Here is a 25192-nt window from a genome sequence, read left to right as displayed (position 1 = left end):
TCAATGGTTCTACCAAGGTACCTGATAGTGCCTGAAGACGTCTTCCTCCAACACCCAAAACTGTGAAGTTACCATATGACCTACAGTTGTGTAGGTGTTACAACAACAGAAGTTATTTTGTTTATTTTGTGTTTTTTCTTGCCCTAAAAAATATAAAGGTTGAAAGTTGAAACTTCATTTGAACTAAAATATTATAAGTTTATAAGGCAACATAATTATAAGGTTATAAAATGTAGCTGAGAGACCAGGCGGCTCAGAAGGCAGCCTTGACACTGGTCTATTTTTAGACTGTGGCCAGAAACAACCATTGAATCAGATTTTCAAGTTTTCAGACAGGTTTTCAGTACATTTTCTGTTCTAACTTGGTTCAAGGACTGATTTGCGCTAGTTTTGTCAAGTCAATGAAGTGTAAATAATTTAAATGTAGTGTATGTGTATAAATTCAGTTAAATTTTGTAATGGACTCTGACACACTGCAGGCCAGGAGCGCCTGTGATAAGTTACAGACTCTATGTACCAGAGTCAAGCGCTTTGAATAAGAAGTCTCATTAATGTATCAATGTATAGTATAACCATGGTAATATTAACCCTAACCTCTAGTGATTATATCATACATGCAGTAATTTGTGTATTTTTGTTGTCCGCTCCAATTGTTAATTCTGGACATGCCCAGCAGCAATGAACAACATAGGAAAAAGTGTCCTTGGCCAATATTAAACTTGAAAATGTTATAATTGTGCTATGTTAGCTTAGACTGTGGTAAGATTTAACAGAAATGGAAATTTGGCAAAGGCAGACCGAATAATTCATTGATGTGATATTTTCTATGAGTTTAATAACAACAAAAAGAGTTGCAGTTGTTATGTCAAAATATCAAGGACAATGAATATGGACCTTAATAGTTAGAGTTAAAAGATACTTAAAATACAAAAATGTATATTCTGTGTAACTTAATATATCTATCTTGAGTCAGGTATAGAAATACAACGTTTTAATAAATGATTACAGGTCGTGGAGGTTCACCTAGAGCATCACAGAGTCCTTTTGGTTCAAACTCTGGCCCTTTACTAATATTACCTCATAATGTATCGCCAAATTCAGTGAGACGTCTACAGCAGGTGAGCCCCTCCTATAGTCAAGGAGGTATGGGAACAGCATTTGGACAAGGCAGTATGACATCCTAGCCATGTTCGCTGCCATCACCTCAGTACTCTCAGAATCAAGGTCAAGGTCAGATGGGGCTGAATGCTCATAACATGGACATAGACCTGAATAGTGTGTTCGATAGGTATGTACTGGAACAGAAGGATTTAAATGTCATTTATTATTGTATTACCAGATTTTTATGCTAATATTTCCGCACGCTAATGTCTGGAATTCCGAATTCACTAACTTTTCCACCCGCTGAAATATCCACATATACAGTATATTGTTTTGTAAATGTCGGTCGCTATGTAATCCAATCCGTTTCTGGATGATAACTCAAGAATTCTTGGGCTTAGGATCATGAAAGTTGGTAGAGAGGTTGGTCTTAATCAGCAAATGACCGCTAATGATTTTGAAATCAGTTGGACATAGGTCAAGGTCACAGTGACCCTGAACAATTGAACGTTTTCTGGATGATAACTCAAGAACACTTGGGCCTTGGCTTATGAAAGTTCATAGGCAGGTCGGTTATGACCAGCAGACGACCCATATTGATTTTGAGATTAGTAGGTCAAGGTCACAGTTACCCAGAACAGTTAAACAGTTTCTGGATAATAACTCGTGAACGTGGGCCTAGGTTCATGAAAGTTTATAGGATGGTTAATCATGACAAGCAGATGGTCACTTTTAAGTATGACTGTTTGAATAAGTAGATTCTTTTGCAGGGTTATTGCAAAAAGATGCGATAATTGAAAAGGGTTATGGTACCTTTGCCTTAACCAAGGTGTCTGTGTCATAAATAGTTTCCATCTGAGCAGCTTTCTCTAAAACTACATCATGGAATGCTTTCGAACTTAGCTAGATAACTCTTACATTTATTTTATTAAAATTGTATAGAAACAACTTAGACCAAGCTAGATAACTCTTACATTTATTTTGTTAAAATTGTGTAGAAACTTTGAATAAACACGTCTCTCAGAAATTGAGTGGCGGAATGCTTTCAAAGACCACTTAACACATTGGCATTACAAGCTGAAACAACCTAACTCGAGCTTTTGTTTTGTCAAAATTATGCCTCAACATAACAGAAATTGGTATAAACATTTGCACTTTAAAAGCTCTCTCAAAAGCTAATAGACAGAATGTTGTCAAACGCCTAACCTGTCTTTCATTTTGTCAAAACCATTCCCCTTTTATTAGCTCACCTGAGCCAAAGGCTCATGGTGAGCGTTTGTGACCGCTCGATGTCCGTCGTGTGTCATGTGTCCGTCAACATTTTCTAAAAAAATCTTCTTCTTGAAAACCACTTGGCAGACTTGCACCAAACCAAAACTCACAGGAATGATCCTTGGGTGGTCCCCTTTCAAAATTATACAAAGAATTTAATTCCATGCAGAACTCCGGTTGTCATGGCAACCGAAAGGAAAAAGTCTTCTTGTCCAAAACCGCAAGACGTAGAGCCTTGATATTTAGCATGTGACATAATCTTATGGTCCTCTATCAAGATTGTTATAAAAATATTTGAATACATGTTGCAATGATGAAATAATGTCCATATATGGACGAAACGTTTTTAATGTCCTCGAGTATATTTCAACTGATACTGATTTTATGAATATAAACAAAATCACATTTCGCGACAAACCGTGCTTTCTTTCCGAATTGTCTCCTTTTATTTTACTTGTAAAATGTTTTCTGGATGGAATCCTTAAAAAATTATTGAAGGGGTTTTGCTAAAACTTTCAGAGTAAGTGCAGTACCATATTTCTGATACCGCTTCTTACTTCTTGAATTATCCCAATTTAGTATCTTTTCACGAATCATACCAATTTATTTGATCTGTGCGTGTGTACAAAAGAACAGTTAATGAACTGTAATGTGTACAAACCATGATTACTGCGTACATATTGAACACAGCATTTTCTTCTCTAATATGCGTATTATTCATCATTTTACAACAAATATTAAATTTCCTCACATAAAACATTAACTTTGGAGAGGTGGATGTGGTCATGTCCGATATTGCTGATGATATTCAGAAATAAGTTATTGACTTGATGATCCCAAAGGACTGGATAAAATAACAACACTCACACGATGCAAGTATTATACTTGAAGTATCTTATTAAAAATTGGCAGCTTCATAATGACACAATACAGTTGTATGCAAAATTTAAACATACATAATGTGTCTACGTCTCGTTAAAATCATTTACATGTATCTTCATTGTGCAAATGTCAGTGTGTGTTCAGGTTTGTCTTTTTTATGCATTTTTTTCTTCATTCATATCAACGGCGATGTGCAAATGTCAAATTGATCATTAGATTGAATTAATGTTAAATCATGTATGCATTCCATCTACATTTCTAATTCTAATGTACAAACTTGAATTTCTAGTATATTTTAGATAAAACAGTTCATTCGAATACTTATAACTATCTTTAGTTTATTTATTTATTTATTGCTTAAAATGGAAATAGCTTGTGTAGTAAGAAAAATCTTCTATGTACATAATGTGACTTAATTCTGGTTTAAACATAGCCCAGCACCTTCATGTTTTCAATTAACTGCAATACTAAATCTGATGATTTTAAGAATACAATTTCCTCTGGCTGTTTCTTAACGTTTGATTGATATAATCAGTGACAGTTTCTATGTAGCGTTGGACCAACCAGACGTATTAATTAATTACTATGCAATCTGTCACAGAATATATTTCGTTCGTTCTCAGATTACTGTTTTCCTTGATAGATTTGTAATCGGAAATGATGACTGGCTAAATTTATTTACAAAGCGACAAATTTTCTTTTTTTTTCACATAAACTACATTAAAAGCTGAAAATTAATTTGACATAACAAGCATAACTATCTGGCCGTATAACATAATTGTGTTAAACCCATATCAATTTAACTTCAGGCGACTCAATGTTTAAGAGCAAATGAAGCCAACATTTCGTTTTATTACATGCCTCATTATATAAATCACCGGTCAATAGTTTGTGCTATTGGCTGGTCTACAGTTCAAGTAGACTTTCACAAACATGTATAACGTGTATAAAGCTATGGAAAAGTATGTGACAGTCCCGAGTTAAATTTGACATAGCAGCACGCCACATTTGGGATATCTTGTAATTTACTCGATACAGATATCCCTCAAGGACTTCGGTACAACTAAAACCTGACAAGAATATCCTTCAAAATACAAAACCAGTGTCGTTCCTTTGTCAATATTAGATTGCGTCCGTTGTAAATATTGGAAAATGTGTCAAATAAATGTCACCATTGCCATTTACAGCGTCTATTCATCTCTTGGTAAACTATGATATATGTTTAAGAACGAATTCTGTAACAAACCGATCTCTGTTACCGTTTAATTTGTTTTGTTCTTTAAATTGTGTGTGTCTTCGGGTTTAACGTCTTTCTCAACAGTTTTAAAGTAGCGATATTTTATCGTACGATGTAAAACAAACCATTTTACAGGAAAGACATATTGGCAACACAAAATGTTACGAATGAAAATTGAACCAAGTCATGTGCGACGTCGTAATCTGTTTCCAAAATGTATATGAGCCGCGCCATGAGAAAACCAACATAGTGGGTATGCGACCAGCAAGGATCCAGACCAGCCTGCGCATCCGCGCAGTCTGGTCAGGATCCATGCTGTTCGCTTTCAAAGCCTATTACAATTAGAGAACCCGTTAGCGAACAGCATAGATCCTGACCAGACTGCGCGGATGCGCAGGCTGGTCTGGATCCTTGCTGGTCGCATACCCACTATGTTGGTTTTCTCATGGCACGGCTCATATAGACTTAAAGACGCGCCACAAAATAACTATTCTTTTGTATTTCCATGACTGTAATTATACATGCTTTGCATGAAGAAAATGGGAAATAACAAGTATCTAGTTATTATCTAGTTATTAACAGTGACTTATATAAGGCCAAGACAATGTGTTTATTGTCTAAATGTATCAATAAATTAATAGTGTGCACAGTACTTGATGTATTAAAGTGAGTTTAGACCAAACTTTGTTTCTACAGTGTCAGATAGTTACTATTCTATGCTTATAAAACTATACTGAAAATGACTGAATAAATTTTGCAGATGAAGTTGTGAAAACATTAAGGGAGGGCCTAAATTGTCCGCCTGTCATCTTGTACAATAGCTGTATTATACCTGTATTATACCAGTATTATACTATTGCACGAAGCTCATGTGAGTGGCAAATGTAGGTCACTAGGTCGTGGTGGGTCATTAACAGATTATTTAATGTATAGAAACAGCATTTAACAACAACTGTTGTAATTGTCATAGAAGTTGCATATTAATCACCTCAACGTCTGAAAATACAGACGGACTAGTTGGTTTGTTATAGGCACCAATTCATACTGAATTATTCTGCAGGTGTATTAGAAAAGGAACATTTGTTAAGTCTTTTCAAGCATAAAACGAGTAAAAAGCTAAAAATGCAAATATGAACCGCTCCATGAGAAAACCAACATAGTGGCTTTGCGATCAGCATGGATCCTGACCCGCCTGCGCAGTCTGGTCAGGATCCATGCTGTTCGCTAAAGGTTTCCCTAATCGCAATAGGCTTTGAAAGCGACCAGCATGGATCCTGATCAGACTGCGCAGGCTGGTCAGGATCCATGCTGGTCGCAAAGCCGCTATGTTGGTTTTATCGCGGCGCGGCTCATATACTCTTTTTAAATTGATCAGTATCTTTGAAAAAAGTTATCTTAACAAGACGGGCTTGATATGCGCGGGAGTGTCGTGTCAACGTTGCATAGAGAAAAGGTGTTTAAAGACAGCATTAATATAGGAATCTCACTGTTAGAACGGACATTCCTCTTGAAAACGACATTTTTACATCTAATTAAACACGTTTAACACGTATAAGATGATACTTGATACTTTGCCTAGGGGCCTCTGTGGCCACTGACTTAAACCACTTGCACGTCAACGCTGTCTGTTCAAAATCATTTACAAAGAAAAAAAGAAACCAAGGGGGTAGATCTACATCCTTGTTAACACTCCTTAGGCTATATGAAACCTTGTCGGAAAGTGGGGTCTCCTTGGCCGAGTGGTTAACGTCGCTGACTTCAAATCACTTGCCCCTCATCGATGTGGGTTCAAGCCTCGCTCGGGGCTTTGATTCTTCATGTGAGGAAGCCATCCAGCTGGCTTACGGAAGTTCGGTGGTTCTACCCAGGTGCCCGCTCGTGATGAAATAATGCACGGTTGGGCACCTGGGGTGTTTTTCCACCATCAAAGCTGGAAAGTAGACATATGACCTATAATTGTGTCGGTGCGGAAAGTGGTTTTGTGAATCATAGGTCAAGTTCAAAACCGTGTCATTTGGGATCACATCTTCATGAACATTTGTCAGAATGTTTGTCACAACAAAATGTCGAAGGAACATGAAACTTAGTCTCTCGGTTTAAAAAATAAGTCACAAGATCAAACTGTGTCGATTCGCCGTAAAACCCAACTCACTCACTCACAAGATCAAATAAAAGAAATACCTACTTAACACTCTATATAATATATTTTATATCTGTGAACTTTGTCAGAACTTTTGTCTTAATCAAATCTTGCCCATTTCAAAACCGGTTTTTTTTTTTGTTTTTTTTTTTTTTTTTTTTTTTTTTTTTTTTGTTCATAATTTAGGTCACTAGGTCAAATATTAGGAAAACCTTGATACTTTAAAGGCTATATTCTCTACTAAGTCTATATGACACCTGATTTGTATGTTTATATATAAGAGATATCTAGAGATATACATTGTTTACCCTCTCTACGCCATATTTATAGTTGAGTTTCATGAAATTTTGTCTGTTATCTCAAAACTAAGCTACGAGATTTAATGAAATAAAAACCTTGTTAACACGCTTTAAGCCTTACTTTTAAGGAATTTCGTGCAAAACGGCTACTGTGGGACTACTGACTTCACGGTTGGTCGATGATTTTTTTTTAAAGTAACACGCACGCAAAGTTCTTCAAGTGTAATGTGGTATGAAGAAATCATGTCAAATTTACAAATTTAAGTTTTTAATAAAAAAATAGCCAAGTCATACATCTGGATAGTTTCTTTTGCTGTTCAGTATAGAAGAAATTAAGCTGTGCTTTACATCATACATATCAAAATAGTGATTCAAGTAATATTTTAGTTTTCGTAATTCAATATAAATTGCTATCTGTTTTTGGGCTTTTTAAATTTTGATATCACCTGGAAGATGGTCCCTTCTGAAGGTTTAACCAAGATGTCAAACTATTATATAAAATGTCTATGCAGTTCAGCCATTATTCAAATCAAGAGAACACTTTAGGACGTTTCCAGTGAAGCAAGCGCATTATCTGTCTTCTATAATGTTATTATATCGCAATAGATAGATTCTGTAATTCTATGATTGAATTATTGACAGATTAAGAATGGTGCAATGAACTTGATTCTGTGCAAATCATGTCATAAATCAAACTCCGTGTCCCGTCTATAATTCGACCATTGTCTTAGATTTGTATGTGAAATGTCTGTCAAACGGGGGATTTTATAACATGTCTCATATTAAAGTTGATAATATTATACACTTACTGAATGGTTTGTCTGTAAGAGTTTGTATTGATCATTATACTCAGTTCCAAAAGAAAGTTTGCACTTTTTAAGTTTAAATATTTCAAAAAATTCCCCGACGTTTTTGTTTCATTTTTTCATACACTAACTCTCATGTATAACTCAAAATCTAAAATGCAAACCAATTTGTTTACGAACTGATTTAAATTTTGGTACCAAACATTATAAGTTTTCCTGAAAATAACCGAGAAAAAATAACAGAAAACTAAGTGCACACTTTCTTTTGGAACTGAGTGTATCAGATAGAGGTTGATATGGGCTGTAAGGGGCGAGGTTCGCCGAACCCTTCCGCCCATATCTGCCTAGCCTGGTAGCATTGATATCAAAAGATCCTGTTATCTTATTTATCATGAAACTCCTACCGGTCTAGAACAACATGTCCTCATCTCTTATTTCGTAAAAAAATTGACTTCTGAAGTATAAAATAAATAAACTCATTTTACGGATTTGAAAATTCATCCGCTTCTGAAACATCTAACGAAATAAAATGACAGCCATACCGAATTTAACTTAGACATGTATATTGACTTTCTGATGTATTTATAAAAACTAACAATAAAATAAACTTCTACCAGCGTTAAAATAAAAATGAACTTCTTAAATAAATTAGAACATGCTTTATTTCCACATTTTTTAACATTCGACTCGTGCAACTACATGTCCCAAGCGCTGAAAATTTCTCTTCCAGTTCCAGAGGGCCGGAGAGACTTTTCATTTTACTCACTTACTTAACACTGTTCCAAGAGTCATAATTAACACAAACACTTAATTCTACAAAATAAAAATAGATGCATTAATTTAGGCTGAAATTAAGAATAAATATAGTGTCAAGTGTATTATAAACCTTTCCAAGAACCGATCCATGTAAACATTGTGTGATGTCATAACGCAGACACAGTTTAAGACAGGAAGTAACAGAGAAATAGGATGTTTTATCGCGTGTTGTGAAATTTGAAAACAAATATAATATTATATATATTTCCAAAAAAAAATCTTTACTTTCACCTTCGGAAACATATACTTAGACATACAAACAAAGCAATTCATACCTGATTATCAAAACAATATTGACAACTGACTACAATTACTCAGTTTCGCATGTTTTTTTTATGTTAATCAGTGTCATTGAAAACTTTTTCATACATGATACCATCAATTGCAAGAAACAAAGAGATTTATTGATCTACCACTTTAATATTTCGAAATATATTGCATACCACAGCTATACCCTAGGGGCGATAACAACAAGAAAAGGTAAATGTTAAAATGTATTATATTTCTATAGAAGTGATACAATGTAAAACCCATCCCATAGGTATGTGTAGGGAATCCTCCTTCGGAAAATGTTGATATTTTAGATGCTTAATTCCTTTCTTCTTCTGAGTTTTGAGACCGAATTTTCACATTTCCTCAAAATCAAAGAAAAAATGTACGCGCATATTTATGAAATAATTGTACATAGACTAGTGATAACATACCGTCTAGATTACGCCTAAAGAGGCACCACAAAATAACTGTATTCTTTTGTGTTTCCATGATGGTAATTATACATGCTTTGCATGAATAAAATGAGAAATAACAAGTATCTAGTTACAAACTGACTGTGACATATATTAGGCCAAGACAATGTGTGTAATGTCTTAACATTTTATTGAGTAACTGTAGCAATATGGACAGAAATCAGGTATATAGTGAAATTTCAATCACATTTTGTTTCTACAGTGTAAGATAGTTATTCATCTATGTTTTTGAAACTATGCTGAAAAGAGAGTGACTGAATACGTTTGCAGATGAAGTTGTCAAAACACATTTATTCAGGAATGGCCTAAATTGTCCACCTGAAAACTTGTAGTATAACTGTAGGCTATATTACCTGTATTTCAAGAATGATTTTCATGAAGATTTTGTGAGTGAAAAAAAGTAGGTCACTAGGTCGTGATGGGTCTTTAAGTAATTCGCACTAGACAGTAAGTACTGATATAATCAAATTTAAATCGTCAATTGGCGACTGTCTTGCAGACTAAAAGTGGAATAATGTAATATAAATGAAATGATAAAATTCATTACATCCAATGAAATAAAGGAATATTACTTTAAAATAAACGAAAGTAACCTACGATCAAGTTAAATTTGTCATACTGTCACAAAGTATTTAGATAACGTCCAATTTTCTCAGTAAGAAAATCCCTCAAGGACATGTTAAAAAGGCTGATACAATAATAGTCCTCTAAGATTTGGTATTCAAATCACACGACAAATATCACTGCTTTACCAGTACAAAAGGTTTTGCCCGTTGTAAATATTAGAAAACATTTCAAATATATGGCACAGTGTTTAATGAATTATCTTTTCCTCAAATGTTTGATTAACGTAGTAGAAGCTATTATTATTAAATCCATTGTTTTGATTACCGCCCTATATGAGTTCACGTAGTGTTATTCTAACGACTTAAAAATGCATATTCTCTATTTGGACATCTTCTTAATCCGTTTTAGCACAAAAACCTTATGGAACTATAAAAATCGTATGTCAATAACTTATACAAAAGGCAATTTTAAAAACTTAAATCTACCCAATTATTCAGATTTTGAAATTAAACAAAATGGGAACAGGTCGCTTTCACAGCAGTTATTTCAACCAGGGCCCACATTTATAAGTTAAATCATAAAGAGTAATAATGCCTTTGATTATAATGTGGCTGCCACATTTTTGTTATGAACTTTAAATATATCATTTCTTGTTATATCCAATGTTTGATCATTGTTTTCTCATGTACTTGTCATAGGTTTGACTATAATATTAACATAAACGAAAGTACTATAAGTATTGGTTTGATTGTCTCCTTTCCTGACCTTGACTTTATAATTTCATGTGTAATATTGAAAGTATTTTTTTTCTGTCTATTCAGTTATGTGTAATCTCTATTTTGGCAGCAGTATTACTTCTTTTCAACATAAAATTAAGTATCTTCTGGAACTTTAACTCAAAACATGTTTTTAACACTTTTTACACATCCGTTTCTATAGTCTTATCTTCTTTAGAATATTCCGCGGATGATCGATATATTTTAATATATCTAGACATACTGGAGCACTGAAAATTGTTTTTCACTGACATGAAGATATGTTCTAGGAGGTATAGGTTTCAACAGTACATCACTTATCCTAGCTAGCCTTTGTTTAGTTCTGCTTCATGTCCGCAAACGATTGACAACGTACTTACTATGAGAAAAAAACTCCCAGGAAAACTATTATTTGGTCTGATATATCATTATAGAATAGTATTGTTATGCAAGATAATTTTTTGATTTTGGTCTAAGACAATAATGTTCTTAAATTATGTAAAACGTCGGTATTCCCAATTTTGCGGCTAAAATTCCGTCTAATCTCGACCCATTAGAGCTTATTTTCATTCTGAATTAGATACATTCATATTTTTGAACAACAACACCACAAGGATCGTGGAGTATGACAAATTTGAATATTCCATGATATTCCAGAAGAAAATTTGACTGATCAGATCCCGATCTTACTGAAATTGCAGTGTTTGTTTTGCGATTAACCAGTTACTTACTTAAAAAAAAAATCCAAAGACCATATTGGCCTGATGTGCCATAGAAAATGCTATCATATTTTTGGATTTGTGGCTAGCATAGGTTCCAACATATGAACGCATTCCGCGGCAATCCGTCCAGACCATGGGTTTTTCGCATTTGAAAGACTACATCAATTTGAAAACATTACAACAGGCATGGGATCATGACAATGAATATGCCTGATATCAGCAGGAATTGGATCAGATCCGATGCTTCTGAAAGCAGTTGTTTTGGTTTCGCTTCAAATGACAACGGCCATATATCAAACGAGATCGTTTACACGCACCGTCCAATGTCGTAGCACCGCTAAATGTCCCAACAGACCCAAATGTCGCAAGGTTGATGTTAAATATCGCAATCACCACTTAATGTCACAAAATCATCTGCTACTGTATATCGAACCTTTCACGCTAAATGTCGCAAAAAAATCCACCGTTATATGTCGCAACAACAACGTTAAATGTCACACAGCTCAAGAAACAAAAAACCTAAGGTAAGTTCAACAGTCCTTACAACCTGCAATAATTTTTAACCCAGGCTAAGTTTTGGTGAATGTATGCGCGCAATCGTGAGTATGCACAATGTGGATTATGGAAACGGCTTAGAAATGACATACTGTTCTGAACTATGCTTTTCAATGGTGCGGCGCCATACATACGTTATCGATTTGATGTTTAAAGAGTTCTTTTAATCTGTCTAGACAACGGAATCGAACAAAAGTCCGCTTTAGCTCATGTGACATAAATGTCAAACATCATGTCGCCCGTAGTTTCGGGTGTTGAGCGTAGTTTCATAAACCCGCAAACAAAAATGCGTTACATATGCTTTTTATACGGTGGTTTGCTTAAAACACATTTTTATTGCATTATCTAGAGCGCTCGACATAATGTAGTCCGCTCGAGATAAAATGTGCGATCAAAATAAAATGTCATGCGTTCGAGATAATAAGTCGACCGCTGGAGTTTTCATTGTTCGTGATCGATCACCCGGACAGATTTTAGTACACATATTAAAGCACAAACAGGATACATATCAAACAGGGAATGTCATGTTCCAAACATGTAGCCTCCCCAAAACGAAACTCACAGCAAACAGATGCACAAACTACACAACACACAAACACACACACATACACACTCGCGTACAAAGCAAAATCACGAAAAAACCGTCTTGGAACTGTCAGTGGCAAAAACTATGGAGGCTAGATTCTGCCATTTCGTGTTGGCAAGTTGGCAGGGCGAAAACACGACAACACAAAAATCTAATTTGTCGTGTCGGTGGGGCGAGAACACTACACATTTTACGCGAAAACTCGACGTTTAGAGGGTGCCGACACGACAAATTTATCTGTCGAGTTTTCGTGTTGGCACCCTTTATTTGTCGTGTTTTCGCCCCGCCGACACGAAAACGCAACGAATTAGATATTGGTCTAGTTTTCGTGTTGTATTTTCGCCACGCCGAGACGATAACACGAAAACTTGACAAATACTTTTTAGACATCTCTTATAAAATGTAGAGTTATCTTCAAAACAGTGACAAAGGGTTTTAGAAGCATTTTTCTTTCTGTTCGGACGAACCGTCAATGCAGAATTTAATTAGGCCTATATTCACTAAAGCTGCATTAGGAGATCTGGGATTATAAAACAATACAATAATATGTCAGATGTCAGTTATCGTTTTAAGAATACAAAATCTATGTATAATAGACCCGGTTCCAGAAATCTTTCATTGGGGTGCGGTGAGCGGCAACAGTTAAAGAATGAAGGCGGCATTGATAGACGAGGGTCAACCCCCTCCTGACAGTGGAATCACAGGGTCTCTACCTTGTCATTTTAAAGTATAGATATGAAATGGTGGTCCCTGCTGCATTTTTGTCCAAAATTTGAGGTATGTGAGGGGGTCATGCCCTCCTATTTAGGGGACCAGATGGTATACCCACGGACATTTTTTTTTATAATATAGGAATGCAATGGCCTCTGGTGCATTTTTAGGTCTAAATTGTGAGTAAATATTATTTTGATATTCGACCTTTGTCTTTCGATAACTTTTTTATGAAATAAAATGGTATTTTGTCGAAATATAAATAGAACATAAGTCAATTTTTATTCTTAAACTTATATTTTCTGCAGTTATGTTGTTTTCAGTTCCGTGATTGTTGTGCGCATGCCTAACGGTAGATGCCAAAGCGAAAACTCGACAAATGAAATATTTGTATTTGTCGTGTTTTCGTGTCAGCGGGGCGAAAATACGAAAACTCGACAAATAAGGTATAAGTCGTGTTTTCGTGTTGGCAGGGCGAAAACATGAAAACTCGACAAAGACCTAATTTGTCATGTTTTCGTATCGGCAGTGCAAAAACACGACAGCACGACAAATAAAGGGCGCCAATTCAACACCTTCATATCCGCCAACACGAAAACTCGACAAATAAATGTGTCATGTCGGCGCCCTCTAAAGGTCGTGTTTTCGTGTAAAAGTCGTGTTTTCGCCCCCAACACAAATTGGCAGAAATCAGCCACCATAAAAAACAACATTGGGCAGTTTAAACCAATGGTGCTCTTACACCCACCATGTTAAAAAAAAACAAGAAACAGTGTACAAGTTATCCCCGCCAGGTGAATCTCTAACACAAACAATGTACGATATTTATATTTTACAGACAAAAACAAGGACAACATAAATATTGTCAGTCCTCAAAACGGCATATTCAGAAGAAAAAAAAAGACAGCACATATATTTTCAATTCCCAGAACGACATATGCAGAATAACAAGGACAACACAAATAACTGTCAATCCTCAAAACTGCATATACAGAAAAACATGGGTTAACGATCAAACAGGAAATGGAACGTAGTCTCTTTGTTACTAAATACTACAGTAGTAGATGTATAGATGATGAGTAAACGGACAAAAAAAAGTAGGTGATCTGTATCTCGGTGACGGCATACATCGGTTTATGGAGCATCAAACCTTACTCGCACAGCAGAAGAAAAAAAAGAACTAAGGTACGTTCAACAGTCTTTACAACTTGGATATTACTTTCAGTAATTAACCCAAACCCGCCGTTACATGACTGAAATACTGTTGAAAAACGGCGTTAAACCCAAAACAAACAAAATTAACCCAAGATAAGTTAATCTGGATAAATCTCGGTGACGATATAAATTGGTTTATGGAGAACCAAACCCTACTCTTAAATACTATCATTTTTTCTAAACTTACGGGACAGTGGAGATAAACAGTATCCCCACCAGGTGAAAAACTAACACAGACTAAGTACAGAAGGCGCGATATGTAGTAATAAAATCTGCGAAAAGATCCTTTCCAAGCATATACTCGTAATGCAACCAAACAAAAATATAGCAGACTGTTTGATCGAAACTGTTTTTGAGAGGTTATGAAATGCACAACACCCATCACGACCCCTAAAACACGAATGTGCTCATGTAAATATATGAAACACACTAACAAACTATATAAGCATTTTTCAATGCCTTAACAAAATACAAAACATCTAGGTAACAACCTTGTATTACGGCTCTTTGAAACAGGACAAAAGTATCAAAGGGTTCAGTCCTAGTGCCTGTCATCGAGTCTGTTCGACACAAGGAAGTGTAGCGTTGAACTGTGAGAGCTGGTGTGTCTAAAACGTTTGGTGTTGTTGTCTTTAATTTTTAGCTCACCTGTCACAAAGTGACAAGGTGAGCTTTTGTTATCGCGCGGTGTCCGTCGTCGTCCGTCCGTGCGTGCGTCCGTAAACTTTTGCTTGTGACCACTCTAGAGGTCACATTTTTCATGGGATCTTTATGAAAGTTGGTCAGAATGTTCACCTTGATGATATCTAGGTCATGTTCGAAACTGAGTCACCTGCCGTCAAAAACTAGGTCAGTAGGTCTAAAAATAGAAAAACCTTGTGACCTCTCTAGAGGCCATAATTTTCAATGGATCTTCATGAAAATTGGTCAGAATGTTCATCTTGATGATATCTAGGTCAAGTTCGAAACTGGGTTACGTGCAGTCAATAACTAGGTCAGTAGGTCTAAAAATAGAAAAACCTTGTGACTTCTCTAGAGGCCATATATTTCACAAGATCTTCATGAAAATTGGTCAGAATGTTCACCTTGATGATGTCTAGATCAAATTCGAAACTGGGTCATGTGCCTCAAAAACTAGGTCAGTAGGTCAAATAATAAAAAAACCTTGTGACCTCTCTAAAGGCCATATTTTTCATGGGATCTGTATGAAAGTTTATCTGAATGTTCATCTTGATGATATCTAGATCAAGTTCGAAACTGGGTAACGTGCGGTCAAAAACTAAGTCAGTAGGTCAAAAAATAGAAAAACCTTTTGACCTTTCTAGAGGCCATGTATTTCACAAGATCTTCATGAAAATTGGTCAGAACGTTCACCTTGATGATATCTAGGTCAAGTTCGAAAGTGGGTCACGTGCCATCAAAAACTAGGTCAGTAGGTGTCAAATAATAGAAGAACCTTTTGACCTCTCTAAAGGCCGTATTTTTCATGGGATCTGTATGAAAGTTGGTCTTAATGTTCACCTTGATGATATCTAGGTCAAGTTCGAAACTGGGTCACGTGCGGTCAAAAACTAGGTCAGTAGGTCTAAAAATAGAAAAACCTTGTGACCTCTCTAGAGGCCATATATTTCATGAAATCTTCATGAAAATTTGTCAGAATGTTTACCTTGATAATATCTAAGTCAAGTTCGAAAGTGGGTCACGTGCCATCAAAAACTAGGTCAGTAGGTCAAATAATAGAAAAACCTTGTGACCTCTCTAGAGGCCATATTTTCCATGGGATCTGTATGAAAGTTGGTCTGAATGTTTATCTTGATGATATCTAGGTCAGTGTTGAAAGTGGGTCACATGCCATCAAAAACTAGGTCAGTAGATCAGATAATATAAAAACCTTGTGACCTCTCTAAAGGCCATATGTTTCAATGGATCTTCATGAAAGTTGGTCTGAATGTTCATCTTGATGATATCTAGATCAAGTTCGAAACAGGATCATAAGCGGTCAAAAACTAGGTCAGTAGGTCAAAAAATAGAAAAACCTTGTGACCTCTCTAGAGGCCATACTTGGGAATGGATCTACATAAAAATTGGTCAGAATGTTCATCTTGATGATATCTAGGTCAAGTTCAAAAGTGGGTCACGTGCCATCAAAAAGTAGGTCAGTAGGTCAAATAATGAAAAAACGTTGTGACCTCTCTAGAGGCCATATTTTTCATGGGATCTGTATGAAAATTGGTCTGAATGTTTATCCTGATGATATCTAGGTCAAGTTTGAAACTAGGGCAACTGCGTTCAAAAACTAGGTCAGTAGGTCTTGAAATAGAAAAACCTTGTGACCTCTCTAGAGGCCATACCCTTGAATGGATCTTCATGAAAATTGGTCAGAATGTTCACCTTGATGATATCTAGGTCAAGTTTGAAACTGGGTCACGTGCCTTAAAAAACTAGGTCAATAGGTCAAATAATAGAAAAACCTTGTGACCTCTCTAGAGACCATATTTTTCAATGGATCTTCATGAAAATTGGTCAGAATTTTTATCTTGATCATATCTAGGTCAAGTTCAAAACTGGGTCACATGAGCTCAAAAACTAGGTCACTATGTCAATAATAGAAAAAATGATGTCATACTCAAAACTGGATCATGTGGGAAGAGGTGAGCGATTTAGGACCATCATGGTCCTCTTGTTGTTTGAAATGAATGATACTTTAACTGAATGTAGTAGAGGAACTGTAATGGACCAGACTCTGACGGGATATGAAAATCTCTTCTTCTCAAGCCGCACAATAGGTGTAGATACATATCGCATTTATTCGTCCCCGTCTTAGCATTTTTTTTTCAATTACAGCAACGGTGTGTACTTAGTGTTGCTGAAATGGAAAAATGGCATGAAAAATGTCTTTTATTCATGTTTGTTTCTATTGTGACGGCCAAATGATCAGGACTACGAAGCACTCGTTCCAACATAAATATGATATATGTTCATGACAAAGATATCTTATTATAGTCTAATACAAAAATAACTGATTTCAGAGAAAATATATCGAAGTAAAATGGATTACGTGGTAAAAAAATACTAATATGTAAATGAGCCGTGTCATGAGAAAACCAACACAGTGGGTTAGCGACCAGTATGGATCCAGACCAGCCTGCGCATCTGCTAACGGTTTCTCTAATTGCAATATGCTTTGAAAGCGAACAGTATGGATCCTGACCAGACTGCGCGGATATTGGTTTTCTCATGGCACGGCTCAAATATCAATTCAGTCTGTATCTTTGGGCCTCCGCAGCCAAGTGGTCAAGGTCACTTGCTTCTCTACGATGTAGCATCGAAACCTTGCTTTTGGTGTATAATTCTTCTTAGAGGAATCCATCCAATTGTTTTGTAGAGTCTACGGTTCTGTCCAAATCTGTGTCTAAAAGAATGCTAAGAGATAGCCTACAGCACCATGAAATATTGCCACATGCAGCTTAATTGTAAAGTTGTGAGTCTAAACCCAACAAAAATCCGGTTAACATGTTTATCAAAGTTAGAATTTAAGACACTCTTTTGTTTGTTTGTTTGTGGTTTAACGCCGTTTTCTCAAAAATATTTCAGTTATGTAACGGCGGGCAGTAAACCCAACTTGTGGTCCTGAATTTTGTACCAGTACAACCTTGTTCTCCACAAGACTAACTGCCAAAATCTCCACATGTATGAATCAGAGGTTGAGGACGAATGATTCCAGATCAAATTGTCACGAAGAACATATGCCTTGCCAGGGGATAGAACTCACGACCCAACGATCCGTAGTTCTGCACTGTCCCTTATGAGCAAAATTGTCGGGGCTAAGACAGTCTAGTTATTTAAAAGATATATAATGGTCATTGAATTTATATTAAACCCCCTTTAGTGTATAAAATAATGTGTATAATTTCCATCCAGATACATGAAATATATGAACATTTTTATACACTGTCACACGGTATACTTACGTTTTGACAACACAGACGATAACTTTTCCCGGAAATAATGATATGAAAGTACACAGGAAAGTCGCATTTTAAGCCCGCCCGCTTAGCTCAGTAATTAAGAGCGTTGGTCTACGGATCTCAGGGGCGCGAGTTCGATCCTCGGGCGGGGGGTATGTTCTCCTTGACTATTTGATAAACGACATTGTGTCTGAAACCATTAGTCCTCCACCTCTGATTCATGTGTTTTGTTGGTCTACATTCAGGGTCAACGTGCAGGGGTCACCCTGTCTAAACGTATGTGCGTGGAGGATTTTATTTGCTTATCGGGAGTCAATTTTAGCTTGCTTACGATTTAAAAATGTCCTGTTTTTTATTCATTGAAATTTGTACGGAATAAAAACACAAATTCTAATATTAAAGTAAAATACTGTTAATATACTCAATATGAAGATACTTTGAAACATGCTGTGTTTCATTGTGTTCATGAAATATCTTAAAAATGCAACAGCTCTCATGCCACTAACATCGGCTTAAGCGGAAGTCTATTCTTCAGATATATTAAAGGGATCTGTGATCAAAAGGACCAGAAAGTATCGCTCGGTCCCAAAGGTTCTTACAGATTCTAATTGCTGCATCGCATGAAATGTTTATTTATTAATCAGTAAGATATAATAAAGCGTGTTGTGATAATGAATACCTCAATGACCTTATTCGATAAACAAATGAACAAGGCTCTTTATATATATATATATATTTGTAAACTGCCGAAGAAACATCAAATTTTACTGCCGTGAGTCAGACTAGTCGCGGCCCCCGTAAAACCATGTACATAATCGATACGCAACAATACAGAATGTAAAACCAATTGATAACGAGAACAAAACACAAATAAATCAGCTATCTATAAATAGTTACATGGACACTCCAATCTGACTAAAGTACATCTCCTATTACGCTACGCATAGGATCTGAAAACGACCTATTCATTGCCTCGTTCTGACGGCCCTTTCACTAGCCAATCAGAGCCTAGCTTACAACATCTTGCAAATCTACCTCTAGCATTGACTATTGATATTTACAATTCTTATGTCGTAATGTATCAGATAGCCGGTTAGCTCAGTCGGTAGGCCGCTTGCTTTGCAAGCGAGGGGTCCCGGGTTCGAGTCCTGGAATAACTGCATATTTTTCTTACTCTTTTACAATCGAACAAGTCGCCTGATTGGATAACATAAAAATAGCAATAATGGAAATCCAAAATATACAGAAGACGAATGTGAATGGGTCGTTCTCAGATCTTCGTTTAGAAGATCAAGTACTTTAGTCAGATTGATGGACACTCATTAGAAACGACCGCCGCTTTTATTGTGAATAGCTGTATGCTAAATAGTATGGACAGTACAAGTCACGGACCCAGCACGCAAGCCTATATGGGGCCCATATGGGCTATATCTGGGCAAATGTACCATATGGGTCCCACATGGGACCCTTATTGTAAGTATTGGCCCATACTGGACCCATATGGGACCCATATACAATGTCCCAGTGATGTGAATTACAAATGTATTCATTTTAAGTTTATATGTGGTGTCACCAGTATATAAGTTCATATTTTAAGTTTTCTTCGAAAATTTGTACATTTTTTGAAGTATCAGAAGAAACATGTTTCCAAGAAGGGTCCCATCTGGGTCCAATATAGTGTAAGTATTTGCCCACATTGGACCCATATGGGACCCATATACAATAACTCAGCGATGGATATACCAATGCATTCATTTTAAGTTTAAAAGTGCTGTATCTAGCATAGAAATTAGTTTTTTATGGTTTCTCTGAATGTCTCTACGATTTCTTTTCTCTCAAAAAAGAAACACCTTTCCCAGAATGGTCCCATCTTGGTCCCATATTGTAAGTATTTGCACACATCAGAGCCATATGGGACCCATTGAAGCGATACAGCAACATCTTGACTTTAAGACTATAAGTGTTGTCACTAGCATAACAATCCTTTTTTCTATGTTTTCTTTGAATTCTAATACATGTACATTTCTCTGGTCTCAAAATATGTTTCCCAGAAGGGTCCCTTATGGGTCCCATCCCAGCAAACAAAAGACGTCTTGAAGATCTCTTTATTTGGTTGTTTTATGGTTATGTCATCTGTGAACAGAAAAAAGACGTTGTTTTTCGTTGTTTTACCTACAAAATAAAGACGACTTTTAAAAGACGTTTTAAAGTCGTCTCTGTCTATAATAAAATGCAAGTTTTCGTTTTTCTTAGCTGCAATAACATTTACAATATAAACTGTTAGAAAAAAACTATGCTATCAGACATACCGGTATGTTGGATCGAAGGTTTGATAATTTTTTACTTCATAAAGAAAAAAACGGTTATAGCATTTTTATTGTATTTTCAAAATAAAATTACTAGGCTTACAAAATCATGAAAATGGACTAATACTAGTAAATGTTGGGGGGGGGGGGGGGGGGGGGGGGCACTTCCGAAATTATTCCTAATTGTTATTAAAATTCGACTGTTGTCTAAGCTATTTCGAAATCGTGTAATTACTTTTTAATAATAACATTCATTCATTTTAAAATATTCAGGAAAGCTAAACTGGACATTGGGAACATTTATAATACATGTTTGTAACCATGGTAACTAAGGGTCCATCTCTCTCTACACATGTTATCTATTAGTCACGCCAATGGTTTACACACTATTCAGTTAATTTGATGGAGGTTTAAGCTGCAATACAGAACAAGTTTATTCATTATGTACAGAAGGGACCGATGTAGAAAAAGTGAGTACAATATTTTAAACATTATTTTAACATAATAATTATATAATTATTCGTCAGTAACTTGACGTATTTATATGATATATATTTTAACATCATTAGCCTTTTTTTTATCTGCATTCTACTTCCTTAAAAATATCTCGTACTACAAACTTAGAGAAAACATCTCAGAAAATGTTGATAATAGTTTAAATGCTTCCATTAAATGTTTAATCAGTACATTATTTATCAAAACTGTTTTTGCATTTCTATTTAATTTACGGGAAAATGATGAATGATAATTATAAAAAAATCGAATTTTATATATTTCAGGTGATATTAAAGCTATAAATTACGACTTACTTAATTTTCATGGACAAATGCTCAGACTGACATTATTTTTTCTACTTTACAGAATGCCTTTACAAAGAATCTGATGAAATGAGTTGGAAATGCAATAGATCAAGATAAAAAGGTCCATAATGATTCTGAAACAACTACATGTGCAGCTACAATGTTTCAGACAGTTGACAATATCAATCACTCAATAAGACCCATACAATTCCAAAACGCCCCTAAATGACCCATACTATATATACGACATGGGACCCAGAAAGGTCCCACATAGGTTATAAGATCTGGGACCCATAAGGGGCCCACATTGGTCCCATATAGTATATCCCATATGGGACCCAAGCCAAAATGGTTCGCAAAACCCATCTGGGTCCCATGTGGGTAGCCCATATAGGTCCCATATGGGAACCCACATGGGTCCCATGTATGCTTGCTAGCTGGGGAACTTCTTTAAAGCATAAAATTATACACCAGTCAAAGCAGTCCTTTGCGTATTTTTATCCAAGAAGCCAATGCAATTTTCTCTCTTCAGTAATTTTATTATTTTGCGATAAGTAGATTTTGGAAGTCTGTGATTGAATTATTGACACTGTAAGGATGGTACAATGCACTTGATTTGATGCAAATCGTGCCATAAATCAGACTCCATGTCTCGTTAAAAGTCGATCATCATCATTGTTTCATTGTGTGAAATGTTTGTCAAAGGAATTATTATATACATTTACATGAGAATGTCTATTATGTCTATCATGCTGTTATAACCGGTTAGTTATGATGCCAGCAGAAGGGCAAATATGGGGCTTTGTGCTGTAAAACCTGTGGAGTAAGTAGGGATATCCCGCTAACATATTAGTAAAAGTCATCTTATTTTGATAAGTGAGGGTGTTTCGCCAGTACGGCCGAAGAAGTGCAAAAGTAAAATACCCTAAACTTCCTGCGTTTACTACGATTGTAGCGTGTTTTTCTCCTGATAATTGTCGTCACGTACAGCTCACATATATGTATCACACCCTATAAACGACTGTAGCCCCCTCTTCCTCTTGCGAGTGATCAAAACAATAAACTGACAGCTAAAAGTTAAAAAATAACATTTTAAAGTGACTGATTTGCTTTGAAGGTATGTATATTTACATTTTATTGGAAGCTGAACATGATTTGTTTCTGTATATAATGTGTTAGTCTGATGACAGGTAGAATTATAGCAAAAAACTTGATTGATCACTGATTTTGTCCAGAATTATACATTGTCGGCGTCAAAAGTACTTATTTTCTTGCTTGAAGAATGACCTACATGTAAATTTCACTGTTTCATGGATGAAGAAACAATACTAGTTTGGTAAAATAAAATAAAATCATTGATAAATTCTCCAATATGTTCATACCCGTCAATGAAAGAAGATTCGGTGTTATTTCCTGATTGTATGCGTGCTTGCTTAAATACTGTACAAGTCCTTGCGAGTTTCGTAAAAAGACTGTATGCCTGTTTGTGAGAGACTTCTTTATAAAATATCGGCGTTTCCTATGGTCCTGTAGTACTTCTTCATAATTATAACCCGCAAACAAAGTTCGAAGGAGGGTGGAATATAGCAGTCAACATGCGGTCTGTCTGTTCGGTCTGTTTGTATATGTGTCCTCATATATTTGGTTGTGCAATTACTTCAATGCTATTACACCTACCTCTCTCAAAGATTACGTACAAACATAGGCAATATGTACTTAATGTCCATCTTATTATTTTCCTTTTTCTTTTTAAAGTAACACCTAAAGGTGAAACATGGTCTGCTTTTTTTGTGTCAGTGCCGTAACTTCTTTATGCATTAAGGGATTTTGAAGTATATTGGCACAAATGTTCACCATCATGAGACAATAATTAGACAATGTGTCGCATACAATTCTATACTTTCTAGAATTTCAAACCATTGAAACCAGTATATAATCGCAACTACAATTAATAAGATGTGAAAATATGAACAGTGAATGGGGTGATTTGGAGTGAAACGGCGACAGACTGAATCTACTAATCCTTTGTGAATCGCTTTCTTGATAGCGTCGCACAGTAAACAGCATTATTTTAGTTTTGTCTTTGTATTTGCCATAAACACACGAACTTTAACATGAAACTTGTCTTATTTTACTGAAAATACATTCTGCGAATGAAATAAGTTCCCATTTTACAAGCAGAAGTGCCATTAGAGGAAAACCTAACCTGAGCAAGAAGTGCTCAAGGTGAGCTTTTGTGATCACCCTGTGTGCGTCGTCCTCGTCCGTCGTCAACAATTTGACTGTTAACACTGAGAGGTCACACTTTTGGTCCAATCTTAATGAAACTTGGTCATAATGTTACCATCAATAGAATCTTAGACGAGTTTGATATTAGGTAATCAGGGCTCAAAAACTAGGTCAAATCCGCAAGGACAGATTCCTGACGTGTTATCACTATCAAATGTAAATTATTTCTAACCTGAGAAATAGCAGTAAATCTCGACAGGTAGTAATCACGACGGCTGTACTACTCGCGGTATTTATAACGAAAACATGTTTATGTTATTATTGAGGAAGGGGGACTCGGGTAGTTAAACCATTAGGCCATTCGTGACAAAATAGTTGTACTACTTTTGAATCATGTTGACTGGTTTACCATGAAGTAAACTCTGAATTACTAATAAGGACTTAATCGACTTTCCCGGTAATGTTTTCGTTATCCTTTTCTATTTATACGTTTATTCGCAGGATACTTGCGGGTGAAATAGTTTTTTTTTTTTAAATCAGAGGATCATTTTGTTGCAGACGGACAGACAGACGGGAGTCAACCTAAAGTCCCCTCCTGTCTCATCTCATATTTATTTTAAAATCGTCAGATAACCGTGATTTCTGTAGGGAATCGACGGTTTATTTCTTGCATGAAATAGTAGGGGCCCTGTTTATACTTTCAGTTTCTAATTCGTATTTTATGATAGTATATGCTGTGACAGGATGGACGTACCGGGGACAATTACTATCAGAACAAATCAACACCCATTACAATATTTACAAATTTATTTACAGAAAATGATTATTTACAATGAATAAATGAAAAGTGAAACAAAAATCTTATTATAAGAAAGAAAGAAAAAAAATCTGAGCTCAGTAACTCTTTTGTGAAGTGTAAAGTTCTAACACTGACTGTTCGTTGACACAGATGTTTCCGTTAACTTTGAACATTAAGTAGCACAAAAATACAAAATATCTTCAAATAAAGTCCCTTTAAACCGTGAATACGTTGACTCCCTTTTGGCTCCCTATGATGGTAGGTGATTGCATCCCTGAGCTGACTTCAGTGGATCACAAAAATCATTGTCTTTGCAGTTTACGGCACAACCATGGGACAAAAGCTCTGCGCTGGGAAAATCACATCCAGGCGAGTGAAGACAAATGAACCTCGGGTATTGTACTTTGGGTCGTGACAGCATCACCAGGTAAAAATTGTCTGGTGGAAGAAGCTGAAATATATCACATATGGTAAGCACCATAGCAAAACAAATAAGTAAGGGCATAAAACTGCTCCTTTGGGTACACCATACCTCCATAGGTTCCCATAAATAATACGTGCTACTTATACAAAATATTATGTGCTACTAAGTTCATACGTCACGTGATTAGAATACGTCACTTATTACTTCCATTATTTCTAAAATTACTAACAAGTCTAAAGTTAAAGTATGGAAAAGA

At 35.8% G+C, this 25192-nt stretch overlaps 1 protein-coding gene across 1 annotated transcript in view; it reads left to right on the top strand.

Moving 5' to 3' along the window:
- The first annotated feature begins 1256 nt into the window (after window positions 1-1256).
- Window positions 1257-25192, top strand: part of LOC123530513 (beta-1,4-mannosyltransferase egh-like) — a 40886-nt gene continuing 16950 nt past the window's right edge. The window contains exon 1 of the mRNA XM_045311287.2: window positions 1257-1288. Coding sequence (XP_045167222.2) covers window positions 1257-1288 — 32 coding nt within the window. The remainder of the gene's footprint in view (window positions 1289-25192) is intronic.

The sequence above is a fragment of the Mercenaria mercenaria genome, chromosome 13 (assembly GCF_021730395.1).
Source record: "Mercenaria mercenaria strain notata chromosome 13, MADL_Memer_1, whole genome shotgun sequence".
In the NCBI taxonomy this organism is placed as follows: Eukaryota; Metazoa; Mollusca; class Bivalvia; order Venerida; family Veneridae; genus Mercenaria; species Mercenaria mercenaria.
Note: the sequence above shows the minus strand (reverse complement) of the source record. Positions and strands in the feature narration are given on the sequence as shown.